The 22,955-nt window shown below is 35.7% G+C and overlaps 1 protein-coding gene across 2 annotated transcripts in view; it reads right to left on the minus strand.

Annotated features, from left to right (window-relative positions):
* TBCD (tubulin folding cofactor D) overlaps positions 1–22,955 on the minus strand; it is a 130,221-nt gene that overhangs the window by 96,765 nt on the left and 10,501 nt on the right. For both annotated transcript variants that reach the window (XM_059828049.1, XM_059828048.1), the window contains exons 7-13: positions 21,911–22,043; positions 13,843–13,888; positions 10,937–11,069; positions 9,621–9,763; positions 8,744–8,804; positions 8,167–8,241; positions 4,949–5,043 (exon numbers count right to left, since the gene is read on the minus strand). In XM_059828049.1, the coding sequence (XP_059684032.1) occupies positions 4,949–5,043; positions 8,167–8,241; positions 8,744–8,804; positions 9,621–9,763; positions 10,937–11,069; positions 13,843–13,888; positions 21,911–22,043 (686 nt within the window). The remainder of the gene's footprint in view (positions 1–4,948; positions 5,044–8,166; positions 8,242–8,743; positions 8,805–9,620; positions 9,764–10,936; positions 11,070–13,842; positions 13,889–21,910; positions 22,044–22,955) is intronic.

Consider the following 22,955-nt stretch of genomic DNA (forward strand, 5'->3'; position numbering starts at 1 on the left):
TCTCTCCCATGTAAATAATGTTCATAATTTTATATTAATATTTTTAAAGTAACTGAACTTTCCCTTGTATAAGCTCAGATTTTGATGAGTGAATTTTTGCATTCATTACTACAGCCAAAGTACATTAGATGAATCTTTAAGGTTTTTTGCAATTGTATTAATGTAAAATAACTTTTACAACTTCTTTTCTTAAAGATGTTTAAGCTCTAGAAACAATATCGTTTAATAACATACTGTCATAGTCTTTTTCAGGCTTAATTTCATTTAATAGGGGTTTTTTGTCTTTTTTTCTTTGAAAAACTTTTTATTTCACTGTGCAGTAGTTTGAATAAGCTTAAGATTAAACCTGGCTATTTAGAATTTACTGTAAAAAATGGTTTGTGTATGAATGCACCTTGCCATTATGCCATACTACAAAACAACAGACCAAATTTTGTTACTCACAGGCAGAGACCAGTTTAAACAAACTGATCCAAACCTTGTATAAGCAAGCTTTTCTTATGTTGATTAAGAGCGAGATTCAAGTTAAACCAAAGAAAGCCTGCACCAATTTAACAAATGCAGTTTATGTTCACCTTTAACTGAACCACTATGAAAACAATACTGAAAATTTGAACATCTGAACAATTTAGGTGCCTAATCCTCTGAGGTTAGACAGACACTGGGCAACCTTCAAACTCCAAGCCTAAAAGGTTATTTATATAATTTATTTCACCTGAGGCAAACGCTCCTGGTGAAGGTCTTATTTCAGTGTACGTGTATCACTAATTATCAGTTTCAGTGGACTTCTACATACATCCTAAAACTATTTTCTGCTTCTATAACTGTGTATATAAACTTGCAATTTTTCAAATAAATCTGCGACCTGTACTTGAAATATATGGAAAGTCATTAATGAACACAAATACATTCACCACACTATCTTGAACACTTATTCTGAAGAAAAATTAGTGAAGAAATTGCTAGCTAAATTTTCAATTTACAAGTAGAATTTGTCACGGAGTACCAATGGACTCTAAAAAAGGAGCTTCCTTCAGTGAAGGAAGTTCATTAGGCAGATTAATTAATCCATTCTTCAACTCCATATGACAAACCTCAGAATTCCCTCTGCCTTAAAGCTTCTGTTGAGCTTATCCAAATTCCTACAAAAGGTTTAACTAAAGTAAGGCTGTTCACCGTATAAACACCTTGCATAAATTTGCACAGTATGAACTATCCCAGACTAAGTATTATTCACTTAAAACTATGGGTATACATTTCTCATTGATTCATTATTCAGATAAGAGACATCCTCACCTGCCTAAACATTACTAGTAGGTGTAAACCTATTAAAGGAAGCAGAGCTGCATTCAATGCAATGTAAAGCTCCCAGAATTTTTTTTCTAATTTTTCGTGCTATGGTGTTCTGAGCTAACAGCTTAGCCGGAGCATTCTAAGAAGTTTACCATTAAACTGTAGATTACAGGGGTTAAGTTTCTGAGTTAAGAAACAAAAAAACCAGTAACATTGATCTTCAATTTAATCTTTCATAGAGAAAAGCTTTTCCTGTATTATCGAAAGACTAGAATAACAATGAGTTTGGACAAAGGGAATATGGTAACAGAAAAAGTCCAATTAACTCAAATTACAACAACAAGGCAGTAAGAAAGTATGATGACTCAAGTTGTACATCAATATGTGATGAAACAAGGAGAAAGAGCTTCTCTCTAGGCCAAGTTTAAAGCTTCAAGCTTAGGGACATACGCTACCAAATCCATAATTTCCAAACATGAAATTATGGAGTCTAGTGTCACCGCTGCTGTTTTTTAAACTGCATTAAGCTATCTGCCTCACTAATCTCTGGAAGCAGAAAGTTTCATAGTTCCCCTCATCCATAATTTTAAAAAATCTCATGTATTTCTTTTGTTGTTAATTTGAACTTCTTTAAGTCAACAAGGAAAAACTTTTTGGTGTTTTTCCGTACAATTCAAGGACTTATTCTTCACTAGCTCTATACAAATATTGTTCATAAAAACAAGCTCCAGTGGTGAAGTGCACCTCATCTCCATTCCTCAAATTAAATAAAAACTGGGCTAAAGGGAACAATAAAGGTTAACTACTCAAACAGCTCTCCATACCTTGATTAACTTCATTTCTGACCTTCCCAATGGAAATCTTTCTAACTCAATGTCCATAAACAAAATACTCTAGGGCTCCAGTTCTTTTAGAATAAGAACATCAGTCCCAACACTTATCTAATTATTCTCTTGCTACAAATTGTACCCATTACTTGTAGTATTGTTTTTGTCACTGAAAAGAGTTGTCAAAAGTAAGGGGTTTCTTTTAAGAGGAAGAGAATAAGCTTTAAGCTTGTCTTCTCTCAACCAAATAACCATAGTTCTTTCAGTCTTTCCCTATCAGTCTTATTTCCTGTTCTTCTCATGATACCTGCTGCTTTAGGCTAGCTTTCTTTAAGTAATCTTTTGAGTGAGATGCCCTAAGATGAGTATCCTATGTGTCACAATTTTAGTATCAAGTGAGATGGAAGGATTACCACACTCTGTCTAGGACTTCTTGTTCACCATCTTGTTCTACTGAGACAAATAGAGTTGTTCATTAACGTGGCTGACCCACATGAACTCTTCAGTCCTTTCCCGTATAACTGCTGCCTAGAAGTGACTCCCTATATCTTGAATCCTGTAGTTACTTATTCCTAGCTAGGAATACTACTTTGCACTTGTCCTAATTTCTTAAAATCATTTTGTGAAGGACAATTGGAACATAATTCTGTCTTTCAAAGTACAACACAGTTCCTCTTAATATCACTGTGTTAGCTTTTCTTCCAACTTCCAGAATTCATTCCTTTATCTTTCTCCAAATTATGATAATCAACTTTGAATTTCTACATTAATAGTGGATTGGATCACTTACATAAAACAAAACTGAATAAGGCAGAGTTGCAAATTAAACTAGAACATACTGTATTTAGTATAATTATTTTTTCAAATTAATTTAAATGGAAAACAAGGTCCATTAAAGCAAAAGGAAAAGAAACAGAGAAGTGACGATGTCAAGTGTGCCATGGCTATTCTGCAGCCTAGATCTGCTTAGCAATAACAAAGGTTTGACTCTGATGAAGATATAATATGATTTGTCATTGCCAGTCATATTCTTCACTAGCTGCATCCCATTTTATGTCCAAGTCTTTCCAAATTCTATCCCTACAAATTCAGACTATCCTCTTTTACTCAGCCTTCACAATATCATACATTTCTGCCTTCGGTATAACTCATTCTTGAGTGTTAGGTAACCAAAGAAGTTGCAGTTCAGTCAACATATTCTCCGATTAGGTTTCTTACCCATCCTTTTATATAACAACTGTTGGAATTCTTAGCACTGTTTCACTAAGAAACTTCCAATTCCTTTAAAATTGTTTTTCCTTGGACTTTTATGCCTATCACTTTCCCAGGAAGACCTTGCTGCCATGATTGTGTTCCCTCCTTCCCTTCCTCCCCTATCTTAGCTTTATATTCTTCCACCCCAGTAATAGAAGGCTACATCTTACACAATCTGACAAATTAAAAATTTGCATATAAACCTATGTATATTAAAATCACCTTCACGAGTAGCAATATATTTTCACTGCACCTCTGTAGGAAAAGAAGGGTGTGAAGGATACAACTATCATCCCCATTCTACATACACAAAAACTCAATCTAAAAAGTGAACACAGATGGTTTCACAGCACAGGTCAAATCACTGGCAGAGCTAGGATTCACTCATGTTTTTTGCAGTCCTATACAGTATCAAACTTGCATGAAACTTCCAGTTTAGATTAAAAAAAATTCTATTACATGAGGCTATCCTGATTGCTTGACAAAGGTGTACAGTTTCAGTTTTGTTAGAACTAAAATAGAGGCTTACCTTTGGATGACTTCCCATTCTTAAAGTTGGGCATTTTTTAACTGTTTCATCTTTATCATACAAGGGCAAAAGTAATTAGAAAAGCGAAACCAACTGAAGGCTAGCTGCACAAAAATTCTCATATGCAAAACAGACACTATATTGAACATGAACTCTTTTCACAGAGACAGAATAATAAACTGTATTAAATACCATATTTTACAGTTTCTTCTAGAACAAGTCAACAGATCTTCAAAATAGAAAAGATCTGGCAACCTAATTTACTAGTATGAAACACCAGTTTTGAAACATTTTTCAAGATTAGTGTTCAACTTCGCTGTTGAACACAGGAGTACCAGATGAGACCGAAAGAATCATCTAGCCCAAGATATTGCTGTAAAAGTGCCCAATAGTGGAGGTGTACTACATTATGCTTTTGTCATTTCAACTCTATAAAAAATTGACCCAAATCACAAAACAGAGAACTACTACTTTCACATTAATACTTCTGTACTTCAGTGTATGTAGATAGATACAGAACACACAAAGAAACAACTCCTCTGCCCTAGTATTTTTCTTTCCATCCTAATATTAAAAAAAACATAAAAAACTTAAACAGTTCATTGTATAAATTATGTTAAATTGGCCCCTGAAATTTAATCAGAAACATAAGCTATTAGCTTTAAAGTGCAAGTTAGTCATCAATTATTTAATATATTCTATTTAAATAATGACACTGACACAATATAGAGGCATACAGAATTATTTTTATATAACTGTACAAAGGAACATGGGAAGGAGGAAGAAAGAAGAAAAGCCCAAGAAACTAATTTAATTTTGGAAAGAAAAATTTATTAAGTATAAAAAAGGCACACCCAAGACAATGCTTTTGACAGAAGTACCTTAACTATCCCCATAGGCTTAGTTTTTACTCTAGAATTCAATACTACAGTCATTATTCAGCACACTCACATCAGCAAATTCCAGTCTATGGCCACACATTCAATCGCTAATACTATATATTGTTGATTCATGAACTTACTAACATTCAGCAACTACAACTCACCATCTGAAATTCGGGAAGGTAGTAATAATCCTCTTCTGCCTAATTCAGCCAGAGCCAGGCATCCACCATGCCATGCATTGTCTGTTTCCTGGAAACTAATTTTAGAACAGAGACAAGTTTTGTTAAGACCAGCCTTCCCTTTTCAGATTTCATTTTTCATGATGAATTCCTGACATTTTAAAAAAACACATAATCCAAACCAGCATGTGTTTATTGTGTTATTAATCCTGTTAGACTTCTAAAATATAAGAATGACAAGTTGAACATGTCTTTTTTCCCATTTTGTGCAACATAAATACTGATATAAAACATGATCAAATAAGCAAAAAAACCATTTATCAATATAAAGGTAACCTCAATACAGAAGAGTATAATACCTGAAACTCATCCAGAAAAGGAAAACAACTTTCTAGTACACCAGCTAAAGAAGCAGATTTACAGAACATACCTAAAATAACTAATTTAGTGCCAAACACTGTCCTTAACTAGCAAAAGAGGTTCAAGTGATAGTTTCCAATAAACACATTAAACGAGCTTATGCAGTGAGCAAACAGTGGTGTTTATCCACCTTTAAAAAACATAAAACACAACAGAGTCACTTGTAGTGAACGCAGCAAAAAATAACAAAAATGGTACACAATTTTTGGTGGACTGGCAGATGAAGGAGTGAAAAGGGGAAAGGTTGCATGCTGCACGACTAAACATGCAAAAAGTTAATTTTGTATTAAACTAGGAATAGGAATTTAAGAATAAAACTTTGAACACACAGACTAGGTCATATCAAAGCTTCCTCTCTCCCAGTATCCTGTCTCTGACACAGACCAATAGCAGCTGCTTAGCCAAAGACAAAGCATAAAGGATCATTCCCTTATTAGCCTCCTCCTAGCTTTGGCAATCAGCAGCACGGACACTTCCCAAGCCAGAGGTTGCAGCCAGAATGTCATATTTAATAACCTCTGATGGGACTCTCTTCCATTAATTTGTATAATCCCTTTTTGAACTCCCTTTACACTTTTGGCTTCCATAACATCCTGTGGCAATGACTTCCACAGTTTAATTATAATTGCCTGAAAATGTACTTCCCGATGCTTCCCGGTTCTCGCATTATGAGAAAGAGTGAATAGTAAATAATTACTTGCTTTCCCCCTTTCTTTCAAATTTATGATTTTATATATCTCCATTATATCCCTCTACTTTTTCTTTCCACTTGGAAGAATCCCCATCAGTTAAATCACTTTTCAGTGATTCAGTTTTGTTATCCCTTCCTTTCCTAATAATATCTAACGTTCCACTTGCCTTCTTTTTTCTGACAGCTCCACTGACATTTTGACAGAACTATCAGTGACTTCAAGATCTCTCTCCTGAGTAGTAATAACTGTTCTACAGCTAGCCGCGTTTTTCTCTCAGTGCTTTAGTTTGCATTCATTAGACATTATATTTCATATGCCATTTACTGTCTCGTTACTTAAGTAACTATACGTCTATAAGTCTAGTTACTTAACTTAGGCTTATATAACATTTTCTTTTCTGTCACCTTTAGTTTTCACTACATTAGCTAACTTTAAATCACCAACTGATTTCCTCAGCCCATTGTTCACCTTTTTTCCAGAACCCTTTATGAGTACGTTGAACAGTATAGAGCTCATACAGACCCCTGCAGGACTACGCTGATAATCTCACTACATTGTGAAAAATGATCACTTATTTCTTCCCTGCCTCTTGTCTTTTAATCTATCTACATATAAGAAATCCTTTCTTCTTAACCCAAGAGATATGACTTAAAGTGCCTCTGATGAGCAACTGAGTTATTTGTATTTTGGTCACTAGATATTAAGCGCAAAGAATACAGAAGAGATTCGCTTTGTCCTTGTCTACATTTGTTCCCAGGTGTTTCTGAAGAAAGCAGGTCACTCAATTACTAGTTGGATTACTCATGCCTATGACTTGAAAAACAAGGAAAGAAAACACAGTGAGTACAGGTCTTTGAAGCTCCAGGGATAATTGAGATCAGCAGCACCTCTTAAATTAATCACAGTAACACAGTGGAAGTATTGACTAAGTAGATACTTTCCTTGCAAGTTTTTAAGACTTTATAACTTATTTTTTTAAAGTGTTATCCTTTGAGCTGGTATTTTTACTTTGTACTCACAACGAATATGAGATTTTTAAAAACTGAGTACATCTGAGTGACAAACTGAATATTACCAATATTTTTTGCCAATAAAGAAATTCGTTTTATTATTAGCTTAGTATAAAACATTAGTTTAGATCTTAAAGCTCAAGTACTCAATGTAGACCTGACCAGCAATTTGATGTAGAAAAAAGCATATGATACTTGTTTAATAATTCAGTCCTTTACATGCGCTACATGGATGCAGAAATAAGTCATCCAACAATAAAGCGCGTCAAAAGAACGTCCTAGCAGCTGCATGTGATCAAACCGAAGTTTCAGCTAGCCCAAATGCCTCTCTCTGACATGGCCTTAGGTATAGTATAAGAACAAGCATATTGCAACGCTGTCCAAAACACTTCCAAACTCTGGCAGATTGTGGACAAGTTTGCAGAAAAGAAAAACATTTTTTGTGCAGGCACATACTCTTAGCATCCACAACATCCTGTGGCAAGAAGTTTTTACAGTTTAACTATGTGCTGTGTGAATAACCACCACCTTTTCTTTACTCCAAGCCTGCCACCCGATACTTTAGTTTGCTTCTAATAATATAAAATCTAGAGGGCAATCATTTCCATGCCATTCATGAGTTCACAAACCTCTATTATACCCCATTTAATCCTCACTCTTCTTATATTTTTAGCCTCCCCTCACATAGAGATTGCTTCTTATCTGTGGTGATCCTCAGAACCCTTTTGAATATCATTTCCAGTTCTACTCTGTTTCTGAAGAAGCACACAACACTCATGTCTTGAGCACACCAGGAATTTTTAAAGCAGCAAGTTCATGAGCATTTTTTGATTTATTTTTTCCAAAGTTCAACTTCAGTCCTTCCACATTACTTTAGAATGGGGTCAAGATGAAGGATTAGGAAAAATTTCTCTATTGAACACCCTTAGCACATCCATGCCTTAGAAGATTTTGAAATATGGGAGAAGAAGGGCAACAAAATTTACAGATTTTTAGACCTGTCTTCCTAACTGTTGTCCTCCTGTTTTGTAAGCAGACATGTTTCAGATGCATGTAAAGCGTGAAATAAGATTTTTACCTAAAACAGTCCAACAGAGACCCAATCACGTCATCTGCTAATTCTTTTGGAAGTCTTCCAGTTATTCTACCAATTCTACAGAAGTTAAAAGAAAAAAAAAGCATACAGTAATTCATTAATAGTGCATTTGATGAATAAGTCCTATGAAAAATTCAGTTACTGGAAACTTACAATAAGATGACTGACTTCAAGATGACAATGCACTATCCCAACACCATTACCCTAAAACAACAATCTCAAATTTGAAGCAACAGCTACACAGTAGCGAACTTAACACAAAAATACATTTTTTAAAGTGGAAAAGAAAAAAACATTTTGAAGAAATGCTACTTTACACCCTTCAAATCAAGTCCTTTCCAGAACATCTCTTTCCAAACCTATCTGAAATTTTCCTGAAGACCAGTCCAATTTCATATCAGTACAAACATGGCTTTATACCATGAGCTGTGCTAAAGCCATTTGAAGTAACTCTGAATATTGACAATACACACAAATGATCAATCATGGATTACATCAGACTGTATTTCTATGTTGTTTACTTTAGTTTATTAGTTTAGAGTAACCATAAGAAACCTACCCTTTTGCTGCAGACCACCTGACAATAGTGTCTTTGTCTTTCAGTCCAACCAACAATTGCTCTGCAGATAATTTTATTTAAACAAAACAGATTATTCTCATTTAACAACAGAAAGATTTCTTAGAATGTTCAAAACTAATTTCCCTCTTAACATAACTGCCTCTTAGTTTAAGTAAAAATATTTGTATCTAGATTTCTTCTATTTGTCACACAAGTATGACTTGAAATCAAAGAAACAAGAAAGATGTCAACATCATTTTCTAAAACAGAAAATTTGGTTTAAAATTTTAAATACTGTGGAAGATTCAAAATGGAAGTCATGGTGCTTTTTTTCCATGGTTCATTAGATTATTCAGTTATAAAAGTATTCTGATGCAATTTTTGCCTATTTATTTACAGCACATCCACCAGCAAGCTAGCAGAGGACCTGCTGTGTGACTGCACACTAATAAAAACATGCTGTTCCTTTGATACTACCACAGCTTAAAAATTTCAACCATAATTCTTTAGCTTTCATGTAACACATTTTTTTTGGTTTTCATTATGAATTTTAATTCATCCTTCCATCTGTGAGAGGTTCAAGATATCTCTTTCATATTACTGGATAAAAATCGGTAAATGTATTTCAGTAACTCCAACCCCCAACCCCACAACAAATGCTACAGCATTAAGTTCCTGCTTGAGATGCTGAAATCCAAATCATTTGACAAAAATATAGTACTTTTTAATCAGTTGCATAGACTGAAATTTTATAGTCCTTCCAATTGTTCACATTAGCACAGATACCCACATGACTTTCTTAGCGCTAAGCAGGTGATTTTCCAATATATGTTTAATTTGCAGGCATTACAACAATTTCTGTCCAGTTTTAACACACCTACGACATTTTCAATCTCTCCTGGAATGTCATATTCCTCTTCATCATCAGCTTCATTAGTAGCAACTGTTATCATTTGACTCTGCACAACTGAACCCTGAGCTTGCAGATTGGCAGCCAGAGATCGACAGCCACGCTGGTATCTGCACAAGAAACAGACACAGTTAATTTATTTTTCTGATTTAAGTTCCAGCTGAAATAGGTACATATTGTCATAAAGCCTGCTTGTCAAGTTACTACACCTTTCAGTGTACAGCTCTCCAGTTATTCAGTGGTTGCTTTAAAGAAAAGCGAAAAGTACCCCATTCTCCTTCCTCCTGACCCAGTTGTCTCTTTTCCAGAGTAAGAAGAGCTAGACTATTTAAATGGTTCCTTTTCATTATCTCTCCCTTTCCTGTTTTGGTATAACCTACTTTCCACTGCTGACAATAAAGACAGGCAAAATTCCCATGCCCTAAAAAACCTCTCCAAAACTAAAAAAAAAAAAAATAAAATTAATAATATCGACTTATTAAAAATTGTTTTTTAAATGTTAAAGCTAGCTTAGTACTTTGACCAAGCTGTACTCAGATATTTAGCCTGTGGTGTAGATACATTCTTACAAAAGATATACTTTACATGCTAAACTGACTTTTGCCATTGGGCAAGGTACACTCTCCACCTAAAAAGAATTTTCTATGCCTAAGGACGTTCTCAAAAGTTGGTAAAAGAAATACAATAAAAATAGTCACCAAGGGAGCCTGCAATTTTAAAATATCAGTGCGAGAAATCTAAAAAAGAGTTTGCCCTCTGGCAATAAGTAAAACCAGACACCAAAACCTGACTAATATGCAAAACGAAAGTGGGATTGCAAACCACTTTTCCCCTGTGAACTTTCTATCGAATCAGGGTAGAACTATGTAATGGAAAAAGTTATGTTGACTCCTACAAAATTGTACTAAATCAACTTCAGTAGCAAAGGTCACTGTCTTCCCATCTTTACCAAGTTATGCATTATATAGGAACAGGCTTCTGCTTGTGTAACACGCAACATGAAAAGTCTAAAGATTTGGCTTGTCACAGCACTAGCTTACTATACCAAACTTGAAAAAAATTACAGGAAACTAAATACAGCAGAAGAAATCTACTTTTTCCAAATAGCGCAAATGAAGAACATGTTCATTCCCAAATAACACGGGCATTTCTTTCTTTCTCTTTTCAGGGAGGTTAGGAGGGCAGAAGGCCAGTAGTCAAATGTACAGATTTAGGTATCTTTAAGTTTTTTGAGTGCTTTTGGATTTCTGTATTCTTTTAAACTGTTTCAGCTTTAAACTAACCTCCATTTTGCTACCTTCGGTTTCACAAACGTCAGTCCAAGTCGCTGAACAAGTTTCATCCCTAGCTTGCGAAGAACCATCTGATTACTTTCTGACAGCTTGCAGTTATCAAGACACTCAAGTACAGTAGCAGCTGTAAAAGAAAATAAACACACTAGAAAAACTGGTTTTAAAAAAGTCACAGTAAGAAAATTTTGTAAAATTTTGAAAGTTCTTCAGAAGATTTAGGTTTTTAAAGGTATTACTGAAATGCAAATGCCTTATTACCTACTTTGTAGTAGCTTTGACACTGGTCAAATGGTGGTAATACCCTTCACCTACCAAACAGGAAGGATTGCTTTAAGGATTACTTTTGATTATGAAAATTATAATGAATCTAGATTCTGAGAGTATTTGTGCCTCTAATTCTCACTGAAAATAACATGTTCAAGTCTCTTTCGGGGTCTAAGGATTTTCAGTAGTCTGACAGAACTAGGAGTCCAAAAATCTAATTCATTTACTCTGCAGCCAGTTTCTGCATACTAAGAAAACATTCCTTTTCCTCATTTATTATTCTCAGGCAGCACCAACTTAACTCCTCTGGCACAGAAATTTTTATGACAATGAATGTCCATAAACTTTTAGACATGAGAAATACTGTGTATGTGTAAACAATCAGCAACAAAACCTTTCATTTAGGCACATCAAAGGTACAAAGTTATTTCTCCAGCAAGGTGAAAAAACACAGACAAAAAGAGAATCTTGGATTAATGAGTATAAAGTTCTAGGATACAAAATTTTCACAAGGCACACATTCCTGTTACAAATAAAAGAGTCCTTTTGCATTTTCAGCCTGAAACAATTAATAATTGCTTTCAAGGCTGATCATTAGTTAATAGAGAACAATAACTTGGGCTCTGAAGGACCTATCATTCTTGCCATAAGCTCTGCAAATATGGAATCATACTGGCAAAATACTCTGTAACTTCTTACTCCAGTCTCATATCAGGGTTTTCAAAATACTAAGAGATCAAAGATATAACAAATGTTTCAAAGTCTGAGAAATTGTAGGACATGTGACTTAAAAAAATCTTCTCAGTTTTTAAAAAGGCTTATGATTTATCCTGACATACTAAAATATTAATAAAATAATACACAAAGACAAAAAGGTAAAGCCAGTAATGACTATTACTTCCAAACCTTCCAGCAACCTGGATTTTTTGCAGTTATAAAAGTTAGAGAGACTAACGGTTTAGGAGGAAGAGACTGCAGAACATCAAGATTCAAAGATAGTAAAAAAAATTAAGAACAAATAAATATAAGCCTCTTCCAAGTCCTGCCAACTCTTGAATCACAAAAATATCTATAGACCCATGCAAATGGCTTCAGGACTAGTGCTTATTTTTAAATCAAGTTCTATATTGCAAAAGATTTCAAACAGTATCTTCCTTTGACATTTGTGGTTTTTTTCCTATTTGATCCTCAGATCTGTTTTAACCTGAAATAATTAAAAATCTTTTATATTTTTTGTCTCTCACATTTTCCTATCCCCACCAGTTTCTGTCTGAATATTTGCTTCTTAGTTGTGAGCATTCTATCTTTTCTGTGGTAAATTTATTCATCGGTATGCCCCTGACTTCTCTCTTACTACCAGATTTGTAACCACTTTAAGTGGGCTATATGCCACAGGCCAAGACATCTAATTTTATTAGCAGGGTTAATGTCGTGAGCCAAGTATCTTCTTTTCATATCGATTACGACTATTTTGTTGTACAGTTGTATCTTTTAAATGACATAATTTTGTCTTATACCATACTTTATCTAGCCTGTTTATTATCCTGCTTATCTGTCAGTCTTACTACTCTTTAGGCTTCTGCAGTGCTGCCTGCTATTGCTATGCGATGACATTCCTCAATATTTTGTTTGCTCCTGACCAGCACATATATGTACAGCACATATATCATTCCACTCTGTTTGTCTTCACTATCTTGTCTCCATCTTTACCCATATCTCAGGCATTTTGTAAGGAAGCATCTGCATCTCAGACTTCGTAACTGGGAGAACAAAACTGCTTCCAGCACTAGATCTATGAAGTCTCTTCTCGGAAGTCAAAATAATTCCATTAAGTGAAATCATAAGCATTCTAAAGTGAGCTTGATTCCCATGAATAGCACAAACCACACTTCTGGTGCTTTGATAAGCTCGACAAAACTGGCAAGGTCTTCTGTAGTGTTTTGTAATTAGCCATCATCTTTCCCTACCTCTCTTTACTGCTATCAATAAAAAACAAGCTAGTATTTTGCAGTCAGTTCTGACTATATTCCAGGATTCACCATGAGACGAATATAATTCCAACATGCAGCTACACTGTTCATAAACTTCTGTGCTCTCCTTTCAGGTACCTGTCTACCCCTAATTGCATCCGTTATAATCTCTTTTCACTAAAAACTTTTAAACTTTTTCTCATTTCAACAGTATCACTACATCATCCCAGCTGGGTCCTGTACACAGCAGGTTCTTTAAACCTGGGTTTTCCGAAATCCTGTGCTTATGTTAAAACTTGAAGATTTTCTGCAAAATTTTCAGAAGTAATATGTATAAAACCAATTTATGTTCTAATGAATTTTTAAAAATATTTTCCACATCTTATAGTTTACATGTTCTGTGTTCAGCTCCTGTATTATAGCAACGGCCAATGTGATCACCTGCCAAATTCTTTGATGAGCTATTCCAACATAACACTCCCCGGTTGTGTCTGCTCCTCCCTCACTTTGTCATCTCTTCTTTTTTTCCCCTCGTTTTGCATGCTTTATAACTTCCCTGTTGATTTCACTCCTTACAGCACCACTAGGTATCAGTTTAATCTTTCTTTCCTTTTTTTTATTGGAATGGCTTTAAAAACAAAAATCAGGGTATTACAAACTTACCATACGGTAAACAATCTTCTCTTTTGCCATGTTTAAATAACTGTGCCTACAATTAAAACAGGGAAAATAGACATGAGAATACAGAGGTTCTAAAGCACAATATATCAAGCATGTAGTTCTAAAATTCTTTTTAATGATCTTGCAATTATCTGTAGTGTTTACTAATTTAAAGAGCATTAAAGGAAAAGAGTGTCAGGGTGCAATTTTACTTCTTTGTAAGTCAGTGCAAGTCAAGGATACTGTAGCCCAGCCCTCCCCTCCCATCCATACAGGCAGCCAACTGAGGGAGCTGAGTTGGCCAAAAAACACTCAAGAGAGAATTGCGGGGGGGGGGGGAAGCAACTAGTTTTCAGCCAGCTCAGCTCCCTGAACTATCCAGCTCAGTGCTTGGTCACACGAGCTCAATGCAGGTGCAACCACAGAACCACAGCACCTATTATCTCAGACAGCTCATGTTGCTTTGAACCTCTAAAAAGTGAAGCAGAATTTGTAGAACACGAATAAAGGCAGAAGAACTAGGGGAACTCTATGTCCTGTTTGGGACTTCCTGACGATGAACATCTCCAAACTGAACATGCCTTGCTTATGATTTAGACGACACAGCACACAGTACACATCAACACTTCGATCACTGCTAAGAAGCAGGACAGGTGGACACATATGAGAGAGCTTAGTTATCAGTAGCAACCACACTGACAGACAGGACCCAGTACAGGCTAAACTGCTGAGTATTTTACCCCGATTCTCCAACAGTTTTTGAGAACACCATGTTAAACTAAACAAAACCAGCTACACAAATCTCTGACTGCAAGCCTGCTACAAATATACCTCCAAGAGGCAAATTTTAATTCCTGTGCCGAGGGATTTAAAGAAGCAAAGAGCTTCCAAAATAATTTTATATACAACTAAATATCCCAGTAAGATTAAGCCCCAGCACTACAATGAGACAAATGGACTATTAACGTCTGACAAAAACATGTTACACATGTAAAGTTTCCTCAGTTCACTTAGTATGCATCAAAACTACTGTGTTCAGTCACTTATTTTTCCTTGCTTTGCCATTCACCAGAAGAAAAATCTTCCTCAATAAATATGCCTAGGAGTTAAACAAGAACAGACTTACCTTAAAAATATGTACTTTCTCACGCATACCAAATACACACATGCCTCCCATACTGCAGGTGTGGTTAAGAGCAACAAAGGCAATAAAAACACCTTCAGGCTATGTACCCATTCTATTTTGTTTTGTTACTAAATTGCATTTTAGGATCCTAAATTAGCACTTCTGAACAGCTCTACTACAAGCTATATAGGGGAATTAGATAACAAATATTGAATTATTTAAGATTTTTAATGTTTTCACGAGTAACTAGGCAATTGTAAGGCATCCTTTAAAACCGACATTTACAAAGCAGAAATGCTACAGAACTACTTCAGGCCCAGAAGAACAGCTAATAGAAATAACTACCAACACAAATGGTATAAATATAGCATAGTTTATGGCAAGATACCATATCAGTATTTAAAAAAAAAAAAAAATATTTCCCACTAACATGCCATACCCTACTTGTATTAAAAACCCTGAAGAAAAGACAACAGAAAATCTGCAAATCTTTGGTATAATTAACAAATCTAGAGCACCTCTAAAATTCTTCTACCTCTTTGCTGAAACATGCAAAAGCTGATTTCATCACTTTGTTCCTGTGTTCTGCTTTAAAAACCTGTCAGATTGTTTCTTCACAAGGTTAACACGTTTGTAGCGGATGCTAGGAGATACTGCAGCATTTCTGCAGCACTTTATTTTCACAATTACTGCTCCTTTCTGTATAAAAGGCCAGTTAACAGCAAATACTGTTTTTAAGGCACATGTGGGCTGCCTCTAAATTATTAGGATTATATTCAAGCATATTCAAACAAAACACAGTATAATTCCTGAAGTAGTGGTAATGTGGAGAAACAGCTTTTTAATATAGCCTTAGGAAAGCTCCTGGACATATGTGTTTGGATGTCTACCCTCACATATCTCAGCATAGACTGGAAGCTCCTGCAAAGATGGAATAGAATCCTCATAACATCTACACATTTTCAGTCTTACATAGTTCCTAGATTCTGGCACCTTTCTACAAGTTTCTCCGTGAGTTTTCACATCCTTAAGGCCAACTTTGAATTCAGTTCTGACTCCTCTGGAAAAACATAACTAGAAGGTATCACCTCTAAGCAAGATGTGGGACGAAATTAACCAACACACAAGCAGGAAAAGAGAAAACTCTTCAAATATTGTACAAGAAATTTTTTTTAATGCTTTTCTAAAAAGAAGTAAAAAAACAGCCTCATACACCTTTGAGTCAGTTTAGAACAGTGAACTTGACAGATTCCATTTCACAACCATTTCTATTATTTTCTGAACAAAAAAGAGAAACACACATTGTTTCCCTACAACAGTTTCACTACATACTTAAATAAAAAACTATTTTCATACCTAATTTTCAACACAGAACTTCGATTCTCAAACAAAATACAGCCAGGATTTATAATATACTTTCAAATGTTAAAATCATCATAGCAACTGCTGTAAATCAATTGAGATATGGATTAAGGGATTTTATTTTATTGATGCAAGTTTTTAGGGGTAGTAAAAATTAACCAAAGAACACCATAGCGCCTGTGTTTAAATTAATAACTAAAATTGTAAAAAATAAGACTTCATATTTACATGGTTTTTGTTCAATAGAATATGTTACCTACTGACTTTGGAATAAACACAGCTGAAAATTCCAAACGTCTGAAAGGAAAAAAGTTCTGTTTACACCGCAGGTCAGATATAACCTTCTACAAGGTGTTATTGGTGTTTCAGCAAGTGATACATTAGGTATTTCTCTGTATCAGAGAAAAGTTTAAGAGCCACTTTTACCAAAAAAACACAATTTTTATAGAAGTAAGTAGATAATAACCAAACTGTGGAGAACTACTGTTCAGACATTCAACACCACACGAAATCCAGCATCTGCTTTTTTTTTTCCCTGATTGTAGAAATGTCAAGAAAAGAAGTTTTCATTACTTCTTTGTAAGTCAAAGCATGCAAAAGCATTCAGAAGCCCAAATTTCACAAACTTCTGAGCTTACTAGATACATTTTCCAGGGAAAATAAATGAGCACTTTAACCGATGGTGGCCTGGGCTGGGGGGGGGGGCTCGGGGGGGTGGGTGAGAAAAAAAAAAGGGGGGGTATGTATTTTCTTCTGGCATGTGCTACAAACACCCATGCATGTAAGGCAAAGTTACTGTCTCAGAAAAATCCTGCAAACAGGAGTTATACTAAAAAGATGAGTACATGATGCACAAACAGAAAACATTAAAAAAATATAGAAAAAAGGACGAATCAGCATGACAGTATTCAGCTTAAACTTCCTGCCTTGAAGGAAGAAAAACATCCAAGGCACACCATTTAAAAAAAATCTGATACAAACAAAATAATTAATAAGCTTGGTTTGCCACCTGCATAGACATTTCAGTGTCAGCAACTAACAATACTGAAAGTAAGGAGCCTGTCTATTGGAGTATCCAGGCAATCAAAGTTACGCCACGGCCTCTTCACTTTAATGAGGACGTACAGCATACACCAACTTACCCAACCTGTTGAACTGTTGAAAAGTATGTGACTCCCTCTCTTATAAATAATTAAGCCACCTACAAATTAGAGAAAATCAGTGGTGTGCAAGCAATGACGACTGTCAAGTCTGGTTTTGCTTTAGAAATAGCATGGTGCAAGGAAAACAAAACCTAGTTTCTTAGTAATCACAGAAGAAACACACCACACCTTCCAATTGTCTGCATAACCCACTTTACGCCCGACCTTCTTGAGCTGTATCAATCAGGATCATCTTCAGGACATCTTCCCCAAGCTATACAAATCGCCATTAAGGGTGGCCTGACTGTTTGGTAGCAAGTATATCTTCCTGCCAAGCAGGAGACACAAGTCTGAATCTACCTTCTGGTTGTAACCAACCAAGTCAAGGACCGGGAGGATAATTTCAGCCTCTATGGGAAGAGAAGAAAATGATATCTTTCATTACTCTGGAGCACCCCCTAGTAGTCACACAACATCCAGGTCCAGGGAAAGCTATCAGCCATCCCTGCCTCCAGGCCAGATGCAGGGAGGTAAACAAGGTGAGGGAGGACACGCTGTCACTTGAAAGTAGAGAATATTTAATAAATTATATGTGCAGCTAATGGGAAAATAGATTAGTTAAAGCCCTTGTTCTTACTATGTCTTCAACACAAATAGTACTTCTTCTGTAGGTCACGTATTTGTCAGGGTATTGATAATGTCATCATCAACATGGTAATTAAGCTGACAAACATCAATACAGAGCCCAGTTAAATGGGTGGGAAAAGGAGTTCAGTTTTCATAAGATCTTAGTTATTTATCAGTCTATATTCTAACAGGAAAAAGAAACAGTCTTACAATGACAGAACTTCTGATCCTTTAACTAACCACAATACTTCTGCTGAGAAGGAAAAAACTCACAAGTATCAGACAAGGCCACACTAGAATACTCTGTACCATTGAAAAAGAGAGGAGATACAGTATTACCAGAAAGAGGTCAGTGCCCTTGGTAACTGCAGACATTTTTTTCTTCTCCTTATATCAACACTGCTTTTTGTACACCTTTATCACCAAACCACTAAGCAACACCACCTTTTTAAAAAAAATAATGCCAACAGACAATCCTAGCATCACTAACTCCTTGAGAATGCCAGAAATACAGAGACTTGGGAAACCTTCTATTTGGAAATAGTCTCTTTTTGTGCCTCTGGGTCTGAAAGAATAGAGTTAGAGAGTTCTTTCTTCCCTGGAGCAAAATTTACATAAGCATGTAGCTATTGCTAAATAACTTTTGCATTAGAGACAGCTCAGGGAAATGCCCTGTTCTTAAGACTCTCGAGTTTCATCAGATCACTGTGTAGGGCGTTTTATTTTTTTTAATTATTACTCACACTTGTATACTGAATCACTTATAAAACAAATAAGGTTTAATAAGTTTCAATGCCCAAGGCTACCTCAACATGATGACATCTCTGTCACGCAAGAACTGGGAGTGCTACACCCTGCAGCAATAACTAAAAAGCTGTTTGATATAATGGCAGGTTTAAAAGCAAACCTCCAGACCAAGAGAATTTAAAATGCAGATTCTTGAAACAGGTTAGAAGTTTCCTCCAAGTAAACAAGTGTTATAAAAAAAGGTAGCAATTTCTTATTAATCCAACATTTATAATCCCTCAAATATACGAAGTATCCAAGCACAAAAGTGAATTTAACTCAATACTGCAATGCCAGGTTCAACAAAAGAGGGCAGTTTTAAAAACTGAATCTGAAATACTGCAAGCAAAGATTCCTGCTAGTACACACCTGTTGTGAAATGATATATTACTGACGACAGGTGTAAAGAAAAAAAAGAAAAAAGCATCAGTGGAATTAAAATGTGTAATGCAGGCTGCGTGTTTCAACAAGAATCATGAAACAGTAGTACTTGTTCTACACATAATGCTGAGTTAGATTAAACAGTAGCATACCTAATCACCAAGACTTAAGGCCACGAGGAGGCAGATCAAAGTGCAGCAACACTGAACTACTCATTGCGTACCTAACTTGCAGTTTCAGTTCATTGAAATGCAAGAGTTTCATGTCTTTTTAAAACAGTTTTGCCATGCCAATCTCACTACAAGCTATTTCCTAAATGCAGACCATAGGCAGCATAATATAATCCGACTGAAACCCACCCTGTTAGGGCCAGCCCTAAACTGATCCGATGAAAAGAGAGAAAGACTTCTTATCCCCACCCTGGTGGGTTACATTCCCGAAACCTGTTACATTCCCGAAACCTGCCTTGCCATACTGACCGGAAACTGAAAAATGGTCTTTTTTCTCCTGCTTGTTCAGAGAGAAATGCCCGGGCAACTACAGTTAGAGCCTTAAAGTAACAAATTGCTGGAGGAATCCAAGGGCAAAGAATTCTGAAGAATGTTGACACAAGTTTTAGTTGTCCCTCATGAGGATGTGTTCTGCTTCACACACTTAGCAATTACTTATTATGTTTCTGTACAGACTGTCAGAATCTTGCATGTTTAGGAGAAAAGGTTTACTTAGTTTAAAGACTGCTTTTATTTTCAGCTGATATTTTTGGTCTAACAAGATGCTATTGTTACAAGTGTGTTACAAAATTCTTAATATTAAACTCTTGAAATAAATACTTCCTACTACACTTAAGCATGCCTGTGTACACACATACCTGCATATGTATCATTCTGAAAACCTTTATTCCCTGATGATATAATTCATGCTTACATTGTAGCAACTCAAATTTAAAATTGAAGACTGAAGGCAAGACAAGGCTTTCAAAATTCAGTCTGCTCATACCTACCAACTGGAACAGGAGTTATGAGCTATAGGACACAAATAAAACTGGCCTGATAAATACCTTCTCCTATCCCACAGAGGAGGAAAAAATCATATAAATGCAAGAAGGCAGGCTTCTGCTTACAGGTATATTGTATCACGTTCTAGTTTCGATTCTACTTGTTAAGTATTCACCTGTTTCGCTTAGTATGCACTAATGAACAGGTGGATAGAGCCAAAGCCAAACTCAAAGGAATTATGACAAAACACTAATGTATTATACATCCTACAGGTCTCATCATGCACCTAGAATGGCAAACAGTCAGTCTCCCTTTCCAGATCTGACAATAAAATGATGAAACATCATTCTGTCTTTTGAAACATACTGCAATGCATACAAATAATGCTTCCTCCTGCTTAAGCAGCAAGTCCTAAGTTATTCTAAATATAGATCATTTCTTGTATCTTCTGATTTGGAAGAGCTGCTAGAGACGGGGGGGGGGGGGAAGGGGGGAGGAACCACACACCACACACTTGTTCCAGAACTTGGCTTTGTTGTTTAGTAACATACTGCACACAAGTCCTCATAGCAATTATCTAAAAAGAGGTAAAAAGGTGCAAAATTATGCAAATTATAGAAACTCGTACAAACACCAGCAAATCCTTAAACCTGTACAAAGACTGTACAAAAGCATGTCATCCATCTTTGCTTCTGCTACCTCAACTTTGGTCAACGACAAAAACACAAAGGAACAACTCAACCCACACAAACACCTCCATTCCACCCAAATATATTTGGACATGAAAATTGGAACAGATACCAGAACTGTTATTCAGGTATTTCAAAATGCACACCAACACTTTTAAGGGTGTAAAACTACAAGAAAACTTTTATAAAAATATATTCTTAGAATATACAAGAGGAGTGCTATCATATAGTAGTGGTTCAGGTATTACAGATTTTTTCCCATGCATAGTATACAGATTTTAAAACCCAAACTAAGAATTCAGCTCTTTGAATCATAAACTATTGTTACTTCACAAGGTAAGGAGCACTAAACAAAAAACTTGTTCAGATTAGCAAGCAAAAACACAGGAAATAGTGCATTTTTTCAGACTACTCAAGGACACTGTCTAACAAGTTTAGTATGTCTTATTAAAACTATTGAGAACAATACTTTAGTTGAAGAAGAATGGATACAACTTTCAAGAATCACTTGCATTTTGGTCACCAGTTCTGAAAAGTCTGGGAGGAACCACTACTATATCAGAAGCCTAGCCTCTTCATTTTGTACAATTCCAATTATTTAATTTATTTCAAAGGTTTTGTCCAAAGCCAAAAAAAGCAAAAACCAAGCAACCCAAACTAAATTATGAAATTACTACTAATTTACAATCAGATATCTAAAAGCATTTTTGAGAGTTATTTATCGGTATCTATACTGGTGACTTCACTTCCATTTGGTGGTGACAACAATACTTAAAGAAAATATACATACACGGGAAGTTACATCTTCAAAACTGTTGTGGAGGAAATTCTAGCTGTGTATTATCTCACCCCTTTTTAATAAACAGGAACCTCTCCATGCATTTCCTATTAAATGTCTACCATAGCAGTATTGTATAATCATAAATACAATCGTCTATCTTTTAAAGGAAAACCAGTATTTACCAGAGCCTGGAGCATGCCATTCATAACAACAGTCCCCTCCATGGTCTGGAAGGAGGAGTTAGATAACATTGCAAGTGTCCAGTCCAGGAAGTCTGCCATCCTTTTTTGCCTGACATCAGGGCGGACAATAAATCTGTCACAGAAAAAAACAAAACGCTGCAGTTACTAACTTTATGACTCTTAATGAAAAATAATTTTTCCTGCTATCCAAACTGGTTGCAGTTCCTAAAAACAATTCTCCGATGGATATTTTCCTAAATCACTGAGGGTAGGAACATTCCAAACCATGGCATGTTTAGCCCTTATGTTTCTGAGCAAGGCTCTGACCCAGAATTTCACTTTCACTTCAGACCAAACTATAAACTTGGATTCTAGAGATTTCTCATCTTAATTGTAAAGCAACAAACTTTCCAAAGTTCCCACATAAAAATTATTTCCATTAGAATTAGTGAAAAGCTGAAACAAAGACAAGGATTCTCCACCATTCTCACTAAGAGCAGCTATGCTGCAGATCTAAAAATCAGTTGAAATCAACAATTGGTCCATACTGCACTGTTATCAGCCAGGCCCATAAAGAGTAATCATCAGTGCTGTATTTGTTCTTTTGGATATTTGAAAACATCAAACACCTGTTATTTAACACACTGGATGGGTCAAGAGATACATTTTTACCTGTCTAATAGAGGGCGAGAGAGGTTCATCATGGTTAAACCACTTCTCTAAACTTATACTCAGTCATCATCAATGCCAGCCAAGCCACAGTTAGGGCACCTGATTCACTTATCTGATTTAGTATTCTTAGCACCGAAAAATTACGGTCCTGTTCCAGCAGAGATTCAGACTAAATTAAGAAACCTTGTTCTCAATGCAATCAAAGGAAACAATGTACATGGGAAAGCCCACAAAGAACAATTCATAGAGCTTAAAGAAGGATGTATGCAGAGCCTGTATCTGGTTACTTTATACACCTACAAATTAAATGGGGAACTGCACCAAGAGCTAACTAATGGGGAATATTAAACAGAGAGAACACAGGAAACAGTGA

This window comes from Gavia stellata, chromosome 22, assembly GCF_030936135.1.
Source record: "Gavia stellata isolate bGavSte3 chromosome 22, bGavSte3.hap2, whole genome shotgun sequence".
Classification (NCBI taxonomy): domain Eukaryota; kingdom Metazoa; phylum Chordata; class Aves; order Gaviiformes; family Gaviidae; genus Gavia; species Gavia stellata.